This window comes from Ctenopharyngodon idella, chromosome 2 (genome assembly GCF_019924925.1).
Source record: "Ctenopharyngodon idella isolate HZGC_01 chromosome 2, HZGC01, whole genome shotgun sequence".
In the NCBI taxonomy this organism is placed as follows: Eukaryota; Metazoa; Chordata; class Actinopteri; order Cypriniformes; family Xenocyprididae; genus Ctenopharyngodon; species Ctenopharyngodon idella.
Window position 1 is genome coordinate 26,900,088 of NC_067221.1, and position 21,370 is coordinate 26,921,457.

General features: G+C 38.3%; 1 protein-coding gene across 1 annotated transcript in view; it reads right to left on the minus strand.

The window, feature by feature from the left end:
* Positions 1-5,386: 5,386 nt before the first annotated feature.
* Positions 5,387-21,370, minus strand: part of LOC127503432 (GTPase IMAP family member 8-like) — a 31,808-nt gene continuing 15,824 nt past the window's right edge. Inside the window, exon 3 of the mRNA XM_051877202.1 lies at positions 5,387-9,389. Within this exon, the coding sequence (XP_051733162.1) occupies positions 8,542-9,389 (848 nt within the window). The 3' untranslated portion in view covers positions 5,387-8,541. The remainder of the gene's footprint in view (positions 9,390-21,370) is intronic.

Here is a 21,370-nt window from a genome sequence, read left to right on the forward strand (position 1 = left end):
TGTCTATTTCAGCAGAAAGATGTTTCTCATGGTCTGCAGCGTTTGGTATTGGTGTTGGTGTTGGTGTTGGACTCTGTGGAGCATCTGCTGCTCTCATTGTATTGTATATTCGGTAAGACGTTCTTTACAAAAATGAACTGCAGTGTAAATGTAGTGTTACTGTGCTACATTAAGCAAAGTATACCTGTTTACCACAATTGTACTACAGTTTAAATATGCAGTTATTTTGCTAACCCGCAATAGATTGTTTAATATATTTTTCAATGTATTCAAACCAGTTAATATATTGATCATAAATATGTGGAAACATATTTTGTTTCCATAAGGGAAGGGGTTTGTGTGAGCTAGTAAGAATTAACATTTTTAAACAGCATTGTTGTAAACACACATGGTAAAGTGTCTTTAAAGTTCCCAAATGTCTTCATCTATGTGAATCAACGTCCATTCAGTTAAAAACATGTTATAAGCATATGAAACTCTTTAAATGTGCTGTTTATTCACCTTTCTTTTGACAGTCATACAAAAAGGATGAAAAGATCTGCTATAAGATTTTCTCAGGTGAGATGAGCACAATTATATATTCAGCCCTTTTAAATCATGCAGAGATTTTAAGAATATAAGACATATGAGTCTCATGTCCAAACACCTGATTCTTCAGTTTTAGATTCAGGAGTTTCTATAATCCACTAAAAACTGATTTACATGATGATCCTCTGAACATTAAAGGCAGTACCGTTAGACTGTCAAATGTTTAAACCTTTCTGTCTTTGTCCCTGTAGATTGCGGATCCCAGTGCTGAAGTATACATAGAGTAAGGCTGGCTTGATTTCCTGACAGGTCTGAAATCATCAGCTTTTACAGGAACAGAAACCATGCAATAAAACAATACATCTGCAAACATGGATGCATAATCTTCTCTGCTCACCCATTCCTGAGCCCCTCTTTCCCTTCTCTTTCTTCACCAGGCTCAGGTCACTAAAAGTTTACTAATCGTGACTACCACAAATAGTATCAAACAGTATCTTGTGAATTCATTGTTTTTCCTTTAATGTTTGGCATCATTTAACTCTGTTAAAGTCTGTTCGTCTGTTACATGTAGACCCACTGAATGTTGTCCTTTTTATTGTTCAGTTTGTATATCTAAAAAGTCTCTTTTGAACCACTCATTTTTATTAAATAAACAAACATTAAAGCAGCCAAAAATGACCAGCAGCCAAGAGTTTTAAATGTCTCAGTACGATTGGTCAAATGGTCTCAATTTCACAGCATATATATTACCATATTATGTGATCCTACCCAACCAAAAATACCAAGTTCTGTCATGAAACTCTAGATGGCGTAGGCTGATGGTCCTTAACACAACCTGATGACATTTACACATTAACTACATAGCATAAGCTGACTTGGTTCCCATTGCATCTGCAGCCACTGAGCTTGTTGCTCAATATTTAAATGGTTAGTTCATCCAAAAATGAAAATTATGTCATTAATTACTCACCCTCATGTCGTTCCACACCTGTAAGACCTTCGTTCATATTCGGAACACAAATTAAAATATTTTTGATCAAATCCGAGAGATTTATGACTCGTCTATAAACAACTATATAATCAACACTTTCAAGGCCCAGAAATGTACTAAAAACATAGTTAAAACAATCGACGTGATGGTTTTTACGATGTCTTTAATACCTTTCTGGACCTTGAAAGTGTTGATTATATTGCTGTCTATGTGTAACAGAGGCCAGCTAGTAGTCGCTGTCCGAGTAAACCTCACTCCTCTGATCTCAAGAGATGCTCTAGTGACTGACGCTAGGGGTTGCAGCCTTTAACCTCCTTGTTAGAGCGTCTGACTCCCACGCCGGAGACCCAGGTTCGAGGCCCGCACAGAGCGGGCAAGTAAGACCTGGGTAGATGGGTTATAATTGGTGCCGTGACCCGGATGGGAGTGAGGTTTGGGGGGGTGAGTGTAACGGAGGCCAGCTAGGACCCGGGTAGGGGGGTTACATATGGAGGAGTCATATACCGCTCAGATTTCATAAAAAATATCTTAATTTGTGTTCTTAAGATGAACAAAGGTCTTACGGGTGTGGAACGACATGAGTAATTAATGACAGAATTTTCATTTTTCGGTGAACTAACCCTTTAAATAGTTGTTTGGTGTTTGCTTTGGCAATTTGAACAGCACTTTCAAAGTTCCTCTGAAACTCTCCATCTTCCACAGCTCCACCTGTATAGATCTGCTATGGGTTTGCATTTGTATATGGGGAGCCTTTAGAACCGGTTAGGAAAAAATCATCAGGTGGAAATTATTATAAATAGATGTTATTCCTCCCTTCAGGTGCATTTGAATTACTCTACGCCATCTGGTAGAAACAAGCAGAACTGTTTCCAGTTTGATAGAGCACACAGGGCCTGAGTTGTACACTTTCAGAGACAGAATTTAAATATAAATAAACAAAAATGACTAAATGCCTTTTTGTTTGGTTTATCATAGCACAGTCAACATATACAATAATATTTATCACTTGCTAGCAGTGTTTTATGTCATTTCAAAGGGTTTCTTGCTAAATGACACAAAAAGTTTGTATTTATACCATCGCATGCAGATGTAACCCCTTACAGGTCCTAAATGCCCTGCTCCGAGTGGGGCTCGAACCCGGGCCGCAGGCATTGGAGGGAGACACACTAACAAGGAGACTAAAGACTGTAGTCTTTATTGTCAGTCACAACAGAGTCTGTTCCAGAGAGTGAAAACCCAGAGCCTGTTTTGGAAAGTGCTGCTAATCAAGGCCCCATCCCACTCTGAATTTCCTGGTGGTTATGGCTCCCCTAAGTCAGCACTTCCCTGGTCAGCCCTGAACATTAAGTCTGGTCCGGTCCCCATCCCTCCCTCTGTATTTCCTGGCCAGTTTGGGACTCCCATGTTTTCATTACTCCCTTTGCCTCTCTATTTTGTGGGCTGTTTGAAGAACCAGTGGTGTACAATCCAGAGTGTAATCCATTTTTTGAGTGTATTGTTTTGTGGAAGCGGTATATTGATGATATTTTTTGTTAATGGAGTGGTACGGAATCTCAGCTTCTGGATTTCCATAGCTTTGTCAATGCTAATTGCTTTGACTTTTATTATGGACATCCAGAAGTATCAAATCAATTTCTTAGATGTCAATATTATTCTCACTGAGACTGGAATTGATACTAGCCACAACATGCTTTTACATGGGTCATCATATCACCCGTTTTCTCTTAAGCGTTCCTTTTAAGCGACCGATTTCACAGTTGCAGTAAAAGATGAGGATTATCAATATCAAGCAAAAATTATGGCTGATTTAGACAACGATCATACAAAGAAAAGTGGATTCAATTTGCTTTAGATCATTTCAGTCATACTTCTCAATGAGATTGTCTTAACATGAAATCTAAGAATAAATAACAGCGAGAATTGTTTTGTCCAATACTCTCCATTAGCCAAAGATGTTGAAGGCATAATTAAAAACATTGGTACATTGTTGATACTGATCCTCTTTTGCGTACAATCTTTGCCAAGCCACCTCGGGTTGTTTATCCCCAGCTAACAGAATTTTGTTATAAGAACGTTCTCTAAATATTCAGTGTTGGTTCTGGGAATGTAAAAAACGTCCAGTTTTCTTGACGCTAGAGGAACGTTTTTATAAGGTATAATGTATTATGGTGGGGTAAGTTAAAACGCTGGCTCAATTTACTCCACAGCATTTGGCTCACTTTGCCCCATAGCTGCCATTTTAGGAAAAGCTAGCTAGCTTACAAATTCAGAATATTATTTAGCTAAATGACTTGCATGGTTTTATACGTTGCTAAATCACCAATATGCATCATAAATAGTTTTAGACCTGGACAAATTTGCTTTGATGAAACAGCCATTATATCTGTTATGTTAAAATTTTACTTTGACAAGCCAAAAACAGTTTTTTAAAGTAAATAAGCGACTTCCACTCCTCCCATGTGCTTCTCCTTTTCACAGTTTGGCAGAAATGATGGGTGGTTCTAAAATATATGGTCATATTACTGTAGATTATGTCGTTTTCACGGCTTGTTACTGTATTCTTAAAAGTTTCCAACTGTATAAGCTATGTACAGTATGTTACTATAGATTTTCAATGCATTCTGGGAAAATATTAGCCTACTGTATATCTAAATACAGTACTAAATGACCGCGAGAAACAACCACACACCTCCTCACGCATGACAGACTCATCATGAAGATGAAAGTCCACAGGAGTATGGTAGGTTAACTTTTCTTTCTTTTTTCACTTTATATGTTTTATTCTGATGTTATTTGCAAGATATAAAGCTACGTTTTATGGCTTTTCCATAAAAATACCTGAACAAGCGTTCATTTTCTGGCCTTTTCCTCCTGCAGCATGGTGAAGATGAAAGTCCTAGGACAGAGTACGTGAAATTGGTGGGTGGGTATACTTTAAAACACATGTAGGCTAATTGCCTTATTTGTTTTATACAAACATTATTTGCAAAGTATAAAAACGTTTGAGTTAATAAATATTTGTATGAACATCGGAGTGGGTGAGCATTTCCCATTTAAGCCGCACTAACTAGAAGTTTCCTCCCGCAGCGGTGCTGGCAGACTGGCTGGACCATCGCGAGACAGGCGAGAAGAGTCGTTGTGAAGACAAAAAGCCTACTACGTGAAATTGGTAGGTCAGCTTTAAAATGCATGTAATCACCTTTTTTGTTTTGTAACAATGTTGTTTGCAAGGTATAAATATGTTTGAGTTTATAAATGTCCGTAAGAACATCGAAGTGGGTGCTCATTTCCCTGTTAAGCAGCACTAAGTAGCTCCCGCAGCGGCCCCGGCACTGGCAGAGACCGGATGAACCAACGTGAGACAGGCAAGAAGTAGAAATTTGTTTAAAACACATGTGATCGCTTTTTTTGTTTTGTACTAATGTTGTTTGCAACTTCAAGGTATAAATACGTTTGGTGCTGGCACTCATTTCCCAGTTAAGCCGTGCTGACAGCATTTTCTTCCTGCAGCGGCACTGGCAGACGGGCTGAACCATCGTTAGACAGGCAGGAAGAGTCGTCGCAATAAAAAAGACCCTTTTCTTTATAGCATGTGGTTTTAAGATGTAAGATGATATGTATTCGCTGGTTATTGTTGTATACTGCTACTAATTAAGTACTTTTATTTTTATATTTCCAACATTTATTTTCTACTGGCACGGTGTGATTTTAGTGGTTTAACTTTAATTGAATTTTGTTAATTGATGAAATTAATATGCTGGTAAATCTGTATTGAAGTTCAGAAATGTAAAAGATGAAACCTAAATAAAGTTGATGTGAAGCAATAACTTGTGTTATTGAATATATAACAGTAAAATTAAAATAAATTAAAAAAAATAATAATAAAAATTAACAGTAAAAATAACTCCAGTAGTTTTAAGCATACTGTAAAATAAAGTACAGCATTATACTTACAGCAAGGTTTAACAGTGTAGGAAACAGATTGAACTATGTCTAAATCATCTCGTTCTGCTGAATCCCAAAAGACTAGGTTTAAAGGATTCCCATCAACCATTACAGAGACAGAACGAGTATTTAAGAAAGTGGGAATGTATCCCAACAGGGATATTGGCATGTTTTTCCAACAGTACAGTCCCCCACAAACACAAACGTTATGTCCTGCATTTGTGTTCACATACTGTAAAACACAATCCCTTCACAACAGTGATTCAACACAGAAAAGATGTCACTTATTTTTAACCAATCAACATCTAAACCTCTGTTAATTCTCAGTAAGAAGTTCTGTAGACATCTGACAGAAATAAAGTCAATCTGGTTAGTAATAAGTGAAGCTGGTAATGCTGTTTGTGGAGTTGTTTAATCAGATCTTGAGAGATTTAATGTCTTTTATCTTCAGTTGATTTCATATAAGGCTGTGGCTGAAGTCGTAGTTCTTGTTGTTCCTCTGTCCTTCGGTGATTCTGCTCGTTATCACCTAATTATCTCATTAACTCCAACACTGATTCGGTGTTACATTTAACAGCCTGTAGTGTTCACACTGAGTAATGTTCATTTCATCTGGGCTAAACCATGTGCTAAACATGGGTGTGCTGGTTGGGAGGTGTCCGACCAGCGGGACCGTTACAGTTAAGGAGTTAAAAAGTCAAGGATCAAGAGCTCAACTAAAGCAAACCCTGATCTCCATGATGGTGACTTAAAATTGTGATTTTCTCCTTTAATTCTGATTGTTAACAGATCACCTTCCTGACACATTTACTGTGTTAAAATCATCACAACAAGTGTTGTCCCTAAACTCACACACTGATGTGTAAGTGATGTTTTTTGGCTTGACAAAGAGACCATTGCAAATTTGATCTTCATGTTCAGAGACCAAATGGCGCCTCACCCACAGTTGTTAAAAACTAACACTGTGGCAGTTATATCCCACTCTTTATTATATTAAATGTTGAATTGTTCATTCAGTTTAATTAAATCAATTAGGTTCACTTCACAAATGATGATTGGCTGTTAGTGCTGCTTTTAATGAACATTAGTGAACATGAGTCTACTGAAAGAAAGAGGAAGAACAAGAACAGAAAAAAGAGAACAGACTTGTAAACACAGACTTAGATGGAAATCAACTGCAAATAAAATACATCTTTAAATATACCTAATTAAATCTCTTAATTTCTCTGAATATGGCTATTAGAGGTTTAGCATTATTGCTGCTGTTGTTTCATTTACATTTCATCTGAAGTCACCATTGTGGTGATTGGTGATCCGGTTAGTCAATAACAGTATATGTAGCAAGTTTTCTTTAATAAAAAGGAAAACAAAACAATAGAATGTGTTGATGAAGAAGATGCATTTTCATCTGTTTCTTGACAATGGTTAAAGACTCATTTGCTCATACTGAGTCAGGCAGGTAATTTCACCTGCTGGGAACAGTCGAGGCAAAGATGAAAGTGATTAGCAATGGTTGTTCTGTAGGTAGAAATCAGTGCCTTGAATTTGATCTGAGAACTCAATTAGAACAATGGTGGTATGCATTTTGTACATTTCATACCTGTAGTGGATTATATTAATGAATAGAGATTCAAATGTAATGCTCTTCACCATTGCTTTAACGTGAGAATTCCCTCTACAAAGGTGCGCGAAGACGCACACATGTATGCAGAACCAATCACACACATCCATCTCCACCTGTCACTATATCCACTCCATGCAGTGACTGAATGTTATGTTTATGTGTACAGTATGTGCAAGCGATGAATCGAAAGCAGCGGGATAATGTCATTACACGTGATCGCACGCACATACACATCAAAATAACATTTGGTTAGTGCTTGGACTATGGCGTGTGGCTGAGCAGTGTAGTGAAAGGATAATCATATTATTCTTTGTTGTATTAATATACAAAAAAGGAAAATGGCTCTCAGAAGGCTTATAGAGGCGACTCGTTTGGGAGCAACACATCACTAAGAGAGAGAGAGAGAGAGAGAGAGATTGCGTGAGTGAGCATTACCTGTGTCTGATATAACATCCATTATTCAGGTCGATGTCCATTATATTATATCATTATAAAAATCCTTTTGAATGTCCACTGAGGAAAGTGATCTTTGTTATTTGTCCTTTTTACAGTTAAGGGAATTTTCCATAACATACAGCGCTAAAACAATGTCCTTTGTTTTGCAAAAGTCCCTTTCAATTTAAAAGTCTCTTGCGACTGACTCATTCCATATTACACACTAATGGACCCTTTCTCAATAGCAAATACAACATATCATTTATATAAAATATTTACTGAACAACAATATTTACATTATAAATGACAATAGGAAATAAACACAATTGTACAATTCAGTCAAATGTAGAAAAGCAGTGCTCTACAGGATGCAAGTTAAATATAGCCTTAATATTAAATTATTAAATTTAACATAGCATAATTCGATTTGCTCAGGAACAAGTAATAGATTAATAAGACCAAAGATTGCCCATTTTATGTACCCAAAATTAATTATATCTCGTGTTTAACCACTATAAGAGTCAGCGGCAAATCCTCGAAGCACTGGCCGAGATGAAGCTGTTCTCGTGCGTACACGAGCAATGAACGGCCGCTGGGGGCCTGGAGCTCGCATCTCCGAAAACATCTAAACAAACTGTAAAATTGCCGCTATGATTAAATATGAGTCACATATTTCAGGTCTAAACAACTACATTCTAAAAAAAACCTCTTAAATCTACAGTTGTACAACATGTGTAGTATTTGTAAAAAAACAAAAAACAAAAAAAAAATATGGCAGATTTGCTTGGCTGCCATGACAGTCGCTTCAAGGAGAGTGATACAAATGGTGAAAAGGTATCACTAGAATAGGTGCTGTTATCACCAGAATATCGCACGGCTCTCAGCCAATCAGATTCAAGAACCAGAAAGAACTGTTATATATATATATATATATATATATATATATATATATATATATATATATATATATATATATATATGTATAGGGGATAAGAAACTGTGATAATTATAATGGGAATTATTCAGCATACCAAATGGAACTTTTTGTCTTTTCTTTATTATGTTGTCCTGTACTATGTTTAACTTTATTTGCAATAGCTTTAGCAGCACCCGTTCCTCCTGTTAGAGCTGCTCCTCCAGCCAATAAAGCCGCAGGCAGAGCCACTCCTCCAGTAGCAGCGACCAGAATCGCACCTCCAGCTACTGCTGCTCCTACACCTGCCACACTCGCTCCCACTAAAGCTGTATCCTTAAACTTCTTCATCATTATCTTTTTCTGAGCTTTCTCATACATCTCATTTGTGTAATGCTGTCCACCGTTCTTCATCACCATGCTTTCTATCTTCTTTAATAGTGTGGTAACCTGTGTTGGGTTTTTATTTTTGTTACTGAAAACATGATAACCACCTTTACACTGTTTGACTAACTCATTAATCTGATTGTTTTCAGTGAGGAACTCCTGTATAGATATATCTAACTGATCTCCTCTAGTGAACAGAATGATGGTGTAACGAGCAGCATCTTCTCCAAAGTTCTTCTGAATCCATTTCACTGCGTCTTTCTCCTCGTCTGTGAATCTCATGTCCAGTCTGATGACCAGCAAAAACGCATGAGGACCAGGAACAGACATCTCCACACACTTCACTAGTTCCTCCTTCAGTTTTTCTTCACTGATTGATGTATCAGACAGTCCTGGAGTGTCGATCACTGACATGTTTTGACATGCCACTCTCTTCTTATATTTCTGACATTCCTTAGTCACAGAGTTAGAAGAGAATTTCTCTTCAAACACTCGTAGTCCGAGGATGGTGTTTCCTGTTGCGCTCTTTCCAGCTCCAGTTTTACCCACCAAAACAATCCTGAGTTCTGACAAGATAAAAAAAAATAAAATAATATATATATATATATATATATATATGTAAGGACAGACGTAAACATGTAATTAATAAAGATTTAGTCTACACGTTCTCTAGTCTCTAGCACTGGAGCCAGTTTTATTCAAACCGACCAACAGCATAGTATCTCCATTTTCTGAATTATAAACAAAAACATTATTTTGATTCGCCTTTTAGTTTAATTTTGATTTTTGCCTATTATTATATTGCCACCATTGTTGTTTTTGTCCAAAATGTACTGCGTCCAAATCATTTAGATGAAGGATGAGTTCACTTTCAAATGAAAATTAGCCCAAGCTTTACTCACCCTCAAGCCATCCTAGGTGTATATGACTTTCTTCTTTCTGATGAACACAATCAGAGTTATATTAATAAATATCCTGATGCATCCAATCTTTATGCCCTTACGGAACAAAAATATATGGGAATATACTGCAAAATATGATGCAATATATTACATAATACATTTCCATATATGGGAAACTAGTGCTTATATTTTTCAATATACTGCAATATATGCATTGAATATGTATGGCTATATATTGATACATGTAAAATATTTAGAAATTAAGACAAAAATAGCATTACATTCATAAAGTTTTATCCTTTTTTGTGTACATATATTGCACATACATGTTCCCATATAAATGTGAATGTATGTTCACACATATATACACACATCCACAGATTGGGTTACAGCAGATTTCTAGTTCCCAGCATGCTTTGCTTTTGACTGTCAAGGGAGAGTAAATGTTAAAATTAAGTGCTATTTCATGTTTTGCTCAATATTGATATAGGGGGAGATCTGTTACTGTTTAATGTTCTATTATTTTGGAATTTAAAAGGTTTTCTGGTATGTGTGAGTTTTTGGGGTCACCATTGTGCTGAAGAGTAGAGCCTGTGGTTAGGTTGACGACTGGCTGAACAGTATTATGACTATAATAACTTTATTTAAAAAGTAATGGCTGTGCACGTAAAAGCACAGTGATAGTCTTTTTGGTAGAAACTTTAGTACATGCAGGTGTGCTTTTGTTAACTAACTTGAAAATATGAAACATAAAAAAATGTGTTATATAATATATTTGACCATATATGTGTTTATACTGCATGAGTAAATATATCTGCAATATATTATGCATGCAGTACCATATCTGATCACATATAAATCTATATACGTAAATGATTAGATTTTGATGGCTAACGTTTCTTCTCAACCGCAGAAACCACCACATGTTCATCAATGCTGTCAAAATTGTTAATTTTTCTGTTTTTGTTGATCACAAAGTACAAAGTAGATAAGGAAAACTAGGATGCCGGGTGTATTCATAGCGCCGCCATTACTGTTTACAGTGCGTGGAATGGTGCGCTGTGATTGGTTGAGCGGATATATCGCATTCTGCAGAGAAGGGAGACTGGCGTTTGTCACGGTTTGGAAAAATAGGGAGAAAACATGACAGAATAACACGATGGATATCGCATTTTGAAAAATGGCGTTTATCGCGTTTTGGAACCAAACTCTTCATATTGCACAGACTGAAACAAATAATGCAAAATGATCAGAATAGAAAAGAACGTGGTCATGGATCAAAATATAATAAGCGTGAATCGAAAAATTAAAAGTGCATTTAAAAAAAGAACAAGCATGAATCAAAACTTTAAACACATTAAAAATGATATTGCACAATCAGTGGCGTGCAGTGGTGTTCTGAAATGAGGAGGCACATTTTTTATGAATCAATGTAAATTCATGTGCATTACTCTTAACGTTGACACATCTTCCTTGTTAAATGAACATTACTTTACATTACATCAAAAAAGAAAAAAAGAAACCAAATACAATTCTATTTTGTAATTTTACATTAACAATGTATTGTAATAAATGTTCTATTTATCAAAACCAAGTCAATCTCATCAAGTTAGTGTTTTAAGCATTTCTACATTCATTCCAAAATAATAACTAAAAGCAGTAATAATTTAAGCAATATATTTTATTTGTGTATTGATGTTTTTCTTTTTAACTGTCAACTTTTAACTGTCAACTATTTTGGATCATCAGTCATGCTCCGTAAACACCGTCTGTCACAGACACAAGGTGTACAGGTGCTGGTCATATAATTAGAATATCATCAAAAAGTTGATTTATTTCACTAATTCCATTCAAAAAGTGAAACTTGTATATTATATTCATTCATTACACACAGACTGATATATTTCAAATGTTTATTTCTTTTAATTTTGATGATTATAACTGACAACTAAGGAAAATCCCAAATTCAGTATCTCAGAAAATTAGAATATTGTGAAAAGGTTCAATATTGAAGACACCTGGTGCCACACTCTAATCAGCTTATTAACTCAAAACACCTGCAAAGGCCTTTAAATGGTCTCTCAATCTAGTTCTGTAGGCTACACAATCATGGAGAAGACTGCTGACTTGACAGTTGTCCAAAAGATGACCATTGACACCTTGCACAAGGAGGGCAAGACACAAAAGGTCATTGCAAAAGAGGCTGGCTGTTCACAGAGCTCTGTGTCCAAGCACATTAATAGAGAGGCGAAGGGAAGGAAAAGATGTGGTAGAAAAAAGTGTACAAGCAATAGGGATAACCGCACCCTGGAGAGGATTGTGAAACAAAACCCATTCAAAAATGTGGGGGAGATTCACAAAGAGTGGACTGCAGCTGGAGTCAGTGCTTCAAGAACCACTACGCACAGACGTATGCAAGACATGGGTTTCAGCTGTCGCATTCCTTGTGTCAAGCCACTCTTGAACAACAGACAGCGTCAGAAGCGTCTCGCCTGGGCTAAAGACAAAAAGGACTGGACTGCTGCTGAGTGGTCCAAATCTCTGATGAAAGTAAATTTTGCATTTCCTTTGGAAATCAGGGTCCCAGAGTCTGGAGGAAGAGAGGATTGATTGAGGTCCAGTGTAAAGTTTCCACAGTCAGTGATGGTTTGGGGTGCCATGTCATCTGCTGGTGTTGGTCCACTGTGTTTTCTGAGGTCCAAGCTCAACGCAGCCGTACACCAGGAAGTTTTAGAGCACTTCATGCTTCCTGCTGCTGACCAACTTTATGGAGATGCAGATTTCATTTTCCAACAGGACTTGGCACCTGCACACAGTGCCAAAGCTACCAGTACCTGGTTTAAGGACCATGGTATCCCTGTTCTTAATTGGCCAGCAAACTCGCCTGACCTTAACCCCATAGAAAATCTATGGGGTATTGTGAAGAGAAAGATGCGATATGACAGACCCAACAATGCAGAAGAGCTGAAGGCCACTATCAGAGCAACCTGGGCTCTTATATCACCTGAGCAGTGCCACAGAGTGATCGACTCCATGCCACGCCGCATTGCTGCAGTAATTCAGGCAAAAGGAGCCCCAACTAAGTATTGAGTGCTGTACATGCTCATACTTTTCATGTTCATACTTTTCAGTTGGCCAAGATTTCTAAAAATCCTTTCTTTGTATTGGTCTTAAGTAATATTCTAATTTTCTGAGATACTGAATTTGGGATTTTCCTTAGTTGTCAGTTATAATCATCAAAATTAAAAGAAATAAACATTTGAAATATATCAGTCTGTGTGTAATGAATGAATATAATATACAAGTTTCACTTTTTGAATAGAATTAGTGAAATAAATCAACTTTTTGATGATATTCTAATTATATGACCAGCACCTGTATTTTTAATTTCACCAAGCTGATTGCACTAAAAACCTCAGTAGTCATCATGTTTTCAGGCCATTTCAAGTTTGATTTTGACGTGACATAAAGCGGTGATATTTAACAGGGTGATCTGTTTACTTAATTTTGTCCATTCAAACTGACGCGCGGAACGCCCGCGTCAACAAGAGGCGGGGATTTATCGCACAAACTAATCATATCCAATCATAACCAATTACATCCAATCATAGCGCGATGGGGACATTGCCTCCTCTCACGTGACTTTCCCCCATTCATTCTCAATTACCCCCAACAAAACCCACTGCACGCCGGAGGTCTAATGGTTTTCTATGAGTGGAAAGGGAGGCATGACTCCTGCTGTAACTTTACCTGCGGGTGTCGCTGTTGGGCAGTGTTCCTTTAGAAATACGAGTGACTTGCGCTCTTTTTAATGTCATAATTTGTAATATTTGTGTTGTTTTATATGTAATATGGATTATTTTCTCATCCTCTTTTTTTTTTTTTTTTTTTTTTTTTTGAGGAGGCATTGCCTCCCTTTCCTCCTCGGAGGAAACACCCGTTTGTGTTCTTACAATTGTTTTCCTTGCTTTTATTACTCTGTACTTTGTTCTGTCTTGCATTTTCTGCTCATATTTTACTCTTTTGTACGCTTGTGCTGTTTTTCTCTTTGCTTTTCCAAATGTTGCAGTTCGAGTTTCATGTAAATTAGGCTGGGCTTAAGCGTCACCATTGGTCCACTAGTTCTAGATTTACAGCTCCTCCTCTAGCCAATCAATCGATAAGAGGGAGATGACATCACTTCACATCACTTTGACTCATGGCTACTAATGCTCACACGTGTGATTTTTTTTTTTTCCCCAAACGGTTCAGCGGAAATCCCTGCCCTACAACCAATTTCATTGGCTCAGGTTACAGTGACGGGTAGGTTTAGGGATCAGGGTTGGGTGTAGGCAATCGTTATTGTGATTGACATGGCCAATGAAATGTTTAGAATCGGCTTCAGGGCGGGATTTCCGCTGAACTGGTTTGGGAAAAAAAAATCACGCTGCTCACACTCATACAGGGGAAGATAACCGTCACAGCTGGCAATTTCCGAGCTGGCGTAAAATCTTACACTTTCTTCCTAAGCTGAATACGGAAGACGGTCTGGCGGAAGCCAGATATTTTACTTTATAACTTGTTAAACATGGATATTTTTCTTACACAAATGCATCGTTTCATTTCAGAATGACTTTATTAACCCCCCGGAGCCGTGAGGACTATATTTATGATGGATGGATGCATTTTCTTCAGCTTCATACTCGTTGTTTTCCATTCACTGCCATTATAAAGCTTGGATGCATCAGGATATTTATTAATATACTCTGATTGTATTCATCAGAAAGAAAAAAGTCATATACACCAGGGATAACTTGAGGGTGAGTAAAGCTTGGGGTAATTTTCATTTTAAAGTGAAATAATCCTTTAAGTCCAAGTATGGCCGGATGCCTCCCAACCAGCACACCGATGTTTAGCACATGGTTTAGCCCAGATGAAATGAACATTACTCAGTGTGAACACTACAGGCTATTAAATGTAGCACTGAATCGATGTTGGAGTTAATGAGATAATTAGGTGATAACGAGCAGAATCACCGAAGGACAGAGGAACAACAAGAACTACGACTTCAGCCACAGCCTTAGATGAAATCATCTGAAGATAAAAGACACTAAATCTCTCAAGATCTGATTAAACAACTCCACAAACAGCATTACCAGCTTCACTTATTACTAACCAGACTGACTTTATTTCTGACATACATCTACAAAAGTTGTTATTGAGAATTACCAGAGGTTTAGATGTTGATTTGTTGAAAATAATAGTTTTGTTTGATGTCACCATTATCGAGGTCAGTGTTTGCTTTAGTTAGGCAGTTTTACTCTTGACTTTTTCAGTGTTAGTTTTTCTGTGGTTGTTTGTTATGGCAATAATGACAAGAGAAAATTTTTATTAGAGAGTAGCAGTCAAGCAACAGGAGGATCTACATACTGTATTTTTGTGTTATTTCTAGTTTGATTTTAGTGCTGTGTCGTTGCTAGGAAGTTTGTTTACTCTATTCACGTGGCAAGTCGCGTTTGTTCTCGTTTCACTCTGAGTCAGTAAGGCGTGGCCTGCTGAACTAATTAACGTTGTATCAAGTGGGTATAAAACTGTGTAGTATACCACGGCAGCTCGTGTGAAGCCCTCATTGTGTGAAGACCGAAGAGTGTAAAGACCAGCGACTCTACCTGCGCGACTCCACCGAGCAAGGACACAGACAAGGCACTTCAGTATTGCTCTTTTCTTTTTCCTTCATTCCTTCCTCTTTTATACAGTTTGTTCTTGTTTGTCTATCTTGCGACCTGTTTTAGATATGTGCTTCCAAATTCCCACTATTACTATCACTCGTAAATCGCATGCCACACGTTGGAGGCAGTGCAATCATAACAACCTGCGTATTTTACCCATGTCATCTAGTACATTACTTTCAATTTCTATTGGTCTCTGGAATTGTCAATCTGCTGTAAACAAAGCAGACTTCATTACATCTATTGCTACTCATTCAGGTCTCCATCTCATAGCTCTGACCGAGACATGGATCAAACCAGAGGACACTGCCACACCGGCAACCCTCTCTTCTAATTTCACTTTCTCTCACACCCCACGCCAGATTGGGAGGGGTGGTGGTACTGGTCTGCTTATGTCCAATGAATGGAAGTTCAATCCTTTACCAGCTCTCTGTGACTACAGCTCATTTGAATCACATGCAATTACCATCACCTACCCTGCTAAAATCCATGTTGTAGTGCTTTATCATCCCCCAGGTCAGCTAGGTAACTTCTTGGAGGAGTTAGATGTGTTACTCTCATCCTTCCCTGAGGATGGTACTCCTCTGCTAGTACTTGGAGATTTCAAGATCCATCTAGACAAACCTCAGGCTACTGACTTCCACACTCTGCTTGCCTCGTTTGATCTCAAGCAAATGTCTGCTACAGCTACCCACAAATCAGGTAACCAATTGGACCTCATCTACACACGCTGCTGCTCCACTGATAAAACACTGGTTACTCCACTACACATCTCAGACCATTTCCTCATCACTTTTAATCTCAACTTGACCCCTAACTCAATACACTCTCCACCACGTTACTTTTCGGCGAAACCTACGCTCACTCTCACCCTCCCACCTATCCTCTTTGGTCTCATCCACACTTCCTCCCCCTAAACAGTTCTCATCATTGGACACTAACAATGCTACTGACACTCTTTGCACCACGCTAACATCTTGCTTAGATGACTTCTGCCCCCTCTCATCCAGACCAGCCCGCGCTACCCCTTCTGCCCCCTGGCTATCCGATGTTCTCCGTGAGCATCGGTCTAGACTCAGGGCTGCAGAGAGGAAATGGCGCAAATCTAAAGATCCTACTGATCTTAGCTTCTATCAGTCACTCCTTTCTTCTTTCTCTACAAATGTCTCCAATGCTAAAACCACATACTATCACAATAAAATTAACAATTCTACTGATTCCCGCACACTTTTCAAAACTTTCTCTTCTCTTCTTTGCCCTCCTCCCCTCCCTCCCACATCAGCTCTTACAGCTGATGACTTTGCCACATTCTTCACACATAAAATAACAACCATCAGCAACCAATTCTCCACACCACATACTGACAATAACATGTTAACAGAAAACACGCAAATTCTCCCTTCCTTCTCTATGCTCTCTGACGCAGATGTTTCCAAACTCATCCTTTCTAATCACCCTACTACCTGTCCGCTTGACCCAATCCCCACTCATCTTCTTCAGGCCATCTCCTCCTCAATTGTACCTGCACTCACTCACATTATCAATTCTTCTCTTCACACTGGTACATTTCCCACAGCTTTTAAGCAGGCTAGGATTACACCACTGCTTAAAAAAACCCACTCTGAGTCCAGCACATTTAGAAAACTACAGACCGGTATCCCTTCTTCCATTCATTGTGAAGACACTTGAGAGAGTTGTGTTTAACCAACTGTCTACTTATCTCACACAGAACAATCTCCTTGACAACAACCTGTCTGGCTTCAAGAGTGGCCACTCAACTGAGACTGCCCTGCTCTCAGTTACTGAAGCTCTGAGATTGGCACGAGCAACTTCAAAATCATCGGTACTCATCTTGCTGGATCTGTCTGCTGCTTTTGACAGAGTCAACCACCAGATCCTCCTGTCAACCCTCATGTCGAATGGCATCTCAGGAACCGCACTCCAGTGGTTCGAGTCTTATCTCTCAGGTAGGTCCTTCAGGGTATCTTGGAGAGGTGAGGTGTCTAAGTCGCATCATTTTGCAACTAGGGTACCTCAGTGCTTGGACCACTTCTCTTCTCCATCTACATGTCATCACTAGGATCTGTCATTCAGGAACATGGTTTTTCCTATCACTGTTATGCTGATGACACACAACTCTACCTCTCATTCCAACCAGATGATCCGACGGTTGCTGGTCGCATCGCAGCCTGCCTAACAGCCATTTCTGCCTGGATGAAGGACCACCACCTTCAACTCAACATTGCTAAAACGGAACTGCTTGTGGTCGGTGCCAACCCAACACTTCATCACAACCTTTCCATTCAAATTTGGTCGTCAACCATAACTCCTTCCAGGACGGCCAGGAACCTTGGAGTGGTGATGGATGATTGTTTAAGCTTCACAGATCATATTGCTACAGCGGCCCGGTCCTGCAGATTTGCCCTGTACAACATTAGGAAGATCAGACCCTTCCTATCGGAGCATTCCGCACAAATTCTTGTCCAAGCTCTTATTCTATCCAGACTGGACTGTTGTAATGCTCACTTGGCAGGCCTTCCAGCATGCACTGTCAAGCCTCTACAACTGATCCAGAATGCTGCAGCAAGACTGGTCTTTTCTTTAACGAACCAAAGAGAGCGCATGTCACACCTCTCTTCATCAGTTTGCATTGGCTGCCAGTAGCTGCTCACATCCAATTCAAGGCTCTAATGTTTGCCTACAGAACATCCACTGGCTCTGCACCTCTATACCTAAACTCACTTCTTCAGACTTACGCACCCTCCAGAAGCTTGCGTTCTGCAAGTGAACGGCGCCTTGTGGTGCCATCGCAAAGGGGCACAAAATCACTCTCACGGACCTTCTCCTGGTCTGTTCCGGGTTGGTGGAATGACCTACCACGCTCTATCCGAGCAGCTGAGTCTTTAGCCATTTTCAAAAAACTGCTAAAGACATATTTTTTTCATCAACACTTGACCCAGCAATATTAGCACTTTTTCTTTTACTTTTCTTTTTTCGATTTTCTATTCTCTTTCTCCATCTAAAAAAAAAAACCCTTGCTACGAGCACTTTACTGATGAAACTGTGACTTGACATGGCACTTACATACTGTTGTACTCAAATTAATTTTATTGCTTTTACTATTCTCATTTGTAAGTCGCTTTGGAGAAAAGCGTCTGCTAAATGATTAAATGTAAATGTAAAATGTGTTCAGCTACTGTCAGCTGCTTTATGATAAGAATATAATTGTCATGTAGTGCCTTAATTCACTGATCTAATGACTGAGCTTTATATGAATAAAATGATCATTTTGTGTTGTGTTTCTTCTAAAAATATAATGATAAAACAGTTTTAATCAGAAAAGCTGAATGAGTTTTAAAACACATTGTACACTAAACACTTTAAAACTCCAGCAAAACTTCCTCTCACACAGACATCAAGAATCAGCGTATGAATCTCAACAATGGTGACATGTTTCATGCCACAATGCATTCTGGGTGCATCATGCAAAAAAAATGCATTGCGGCATTAAGCATGTCACCATTGTTGAGATTCATAGGCTGATTCTTGATGTATGTTTGTGAGTAAATCTCACCGTAGTTAAAAGTGTTTAGTGTACAATCTGTTTTAAAGCTTATTCAGATTTTTTAATTAAAACTGTGCTGGATCTTTACGTGAATCAAAATAAAACAAAGTTAGTAACATTTTGCTCATATTAAACTCATTCATAAGATCAGCCACTACACAATGTTGATATTCTTATCATGAAGCAGCTACAGCATCAGATTGTGTTTTCTCTTGCTTTTCTTGCTATAACAAACTCAGTTACAACAGCCAGAAAAACGCTAACATTACAAAGACAAGTCAAACTACCCAACTAAAGAAAACACTGATCACCATGATGGTAACATAAAAAACCCAAACAAATTTCAATAAAATATCAGCAACAAAAAAAACTATCTCTCTTAATTCTCAATAAGAGCTTCAGGCCTTAAGATCAGACTGACAACATGTTGTTCTGGTTAAATCTCAACAAAGAGTTAATCACAGTATAAAACATGTCATTTCCTGTTGGCCACAGGTGGCGCTATGACTGTAACTGAATATTGCCATGTAGATGTCTTCAGGCCAGGACTCTTATCAAACATGTGAAGTTTGGGGCAGATCGGACATTGTATGCCCGAGTTACAACAACTTCCTATTTCATGGCGAAACATCGAACTTTGTCAGGCCACCACGGACACGCCCTTCAACGAAAACTCAAGATATTTGCAATTTAACGTCGCAAAGGCCTTTAGATTAGACTGACCAAATATGATGTTGATCTGATTAAAGCTCTAGGAGGAGTTCGTTAAAGTACAATGTCTGGAAATGGCAAAAATTGCAAAAATTTTGCAGAGAAAACTCCAAATATCTTTCTTCCTGTTGGGTTTTCAGATTTTGCACCCAGGCACTTTTTTGTAGGTATTGGGCTGTTATACATGTCTACCAAATTTCATACCTGTACATGATACGAAGCGCAAAGGGCACTTAATTGAAATTTTGTAGGTGGCGCTATCAAGTTATTTTGCCACACCTAATTCTGAAACCCAAATCAGATGTAAATTTTCACCACTTCTGACGCATGTGCAAAATTTCATGAGTTTTTGAGCATGTTTAGGCCCTCAAAAATGTGATTCATTTCGGAGAAGAAGAATAATTGACTGAGCAATTACAATTGAGTCCTCACACCATCGGTGCTCAGGCCCTAAATATTGATACTTGATCAGTTATTATTCAATCATCTATTATGTCATAAAATCATCAAATTATGTGTCTTTGTAAACACTGTTACAAAGACCCCCAAACATTAAAAGTCAAGTCAAACTGCACAACTCGAGGAAACACTGATCACCATAATGGTAACCAAACATTTTCAATGAAACATCATCATCTAAACCTCTGTTAATTGTCAATAAGGACTGTAGATGAATGACAGAAATAAAGTCAGTCTGGTTTGTAATAAGAGAGATTTAATATCTTTTTAGTTGATTTCATCTAAAGCCTGATTTACACTTGATGTGTCCGCAAGTTCACTTGGATGTGCATGGCAAAAATTTTGGCGGAAGTGCGCATTGAGTGCGTGTGAACCCGTTTCACTTGGCTGTGTGCACAGCATTTTTTGTAACTTTGTGCACAGCTCAGCTTCCTATGATGCACGAACTTGAGGCAAATCTGGCCGAGTGTGCATGTCATCTGTACCGACACCCAGTTTGCACGTCGCATCACAAGTGCTTCCACCAGAATGCGATTCCGTATTCTTAAAAAAGCTTACGCTGAATGTCCTACGCCTTCCCTATTCAACTTACGGAAAAAACGGAACTGGTGCCGTGTTCGTTCCGTAAGTTGAATAAGGAAGGCGTAGGACATTCAGCGTAAGCTTTATGAAAATACGGAATCGTGTTCTGGTGGAAGCACTTGTGATGCGAACATTTGTGCCTATAAAGCATATACATTTTGATTTTTCTTAGAAAATGACCGATTGTTTCACTAGATAAGACCCTTATTCCTCGTCTGGTATCGTTTAAAGCCCTTTGAAGCTGCACTGAAACTGTAATTTTGACCTTCAACCATTTGGAGACCATTGAAGTCCACTATAAGGAGAACAATCCTGGAATGTTTTCATTAAAAACCTTAATTTCTTTTCTACTGAAGAAAGAAGGACATGGACATCTTGGATGACATGGGGGTGAGTAAATTATCAGGAAATTTTTATTTGAAAGTGAACTAATCCTTTAAGGCTGTGGCTGGAAGTCAGTTGTAGTTCTTGTGTTTCTCTTTCCTTCAGTGATTCTGCTCGTTATTATCAGGTGTCTTCAATAATCTAACAATCATCACTAAATTAATCACTTATGTATCTAATTAACTCTAACACCCTAGACAGCAACATCACTCTTAGAAATGATGTGTTAAAACTGA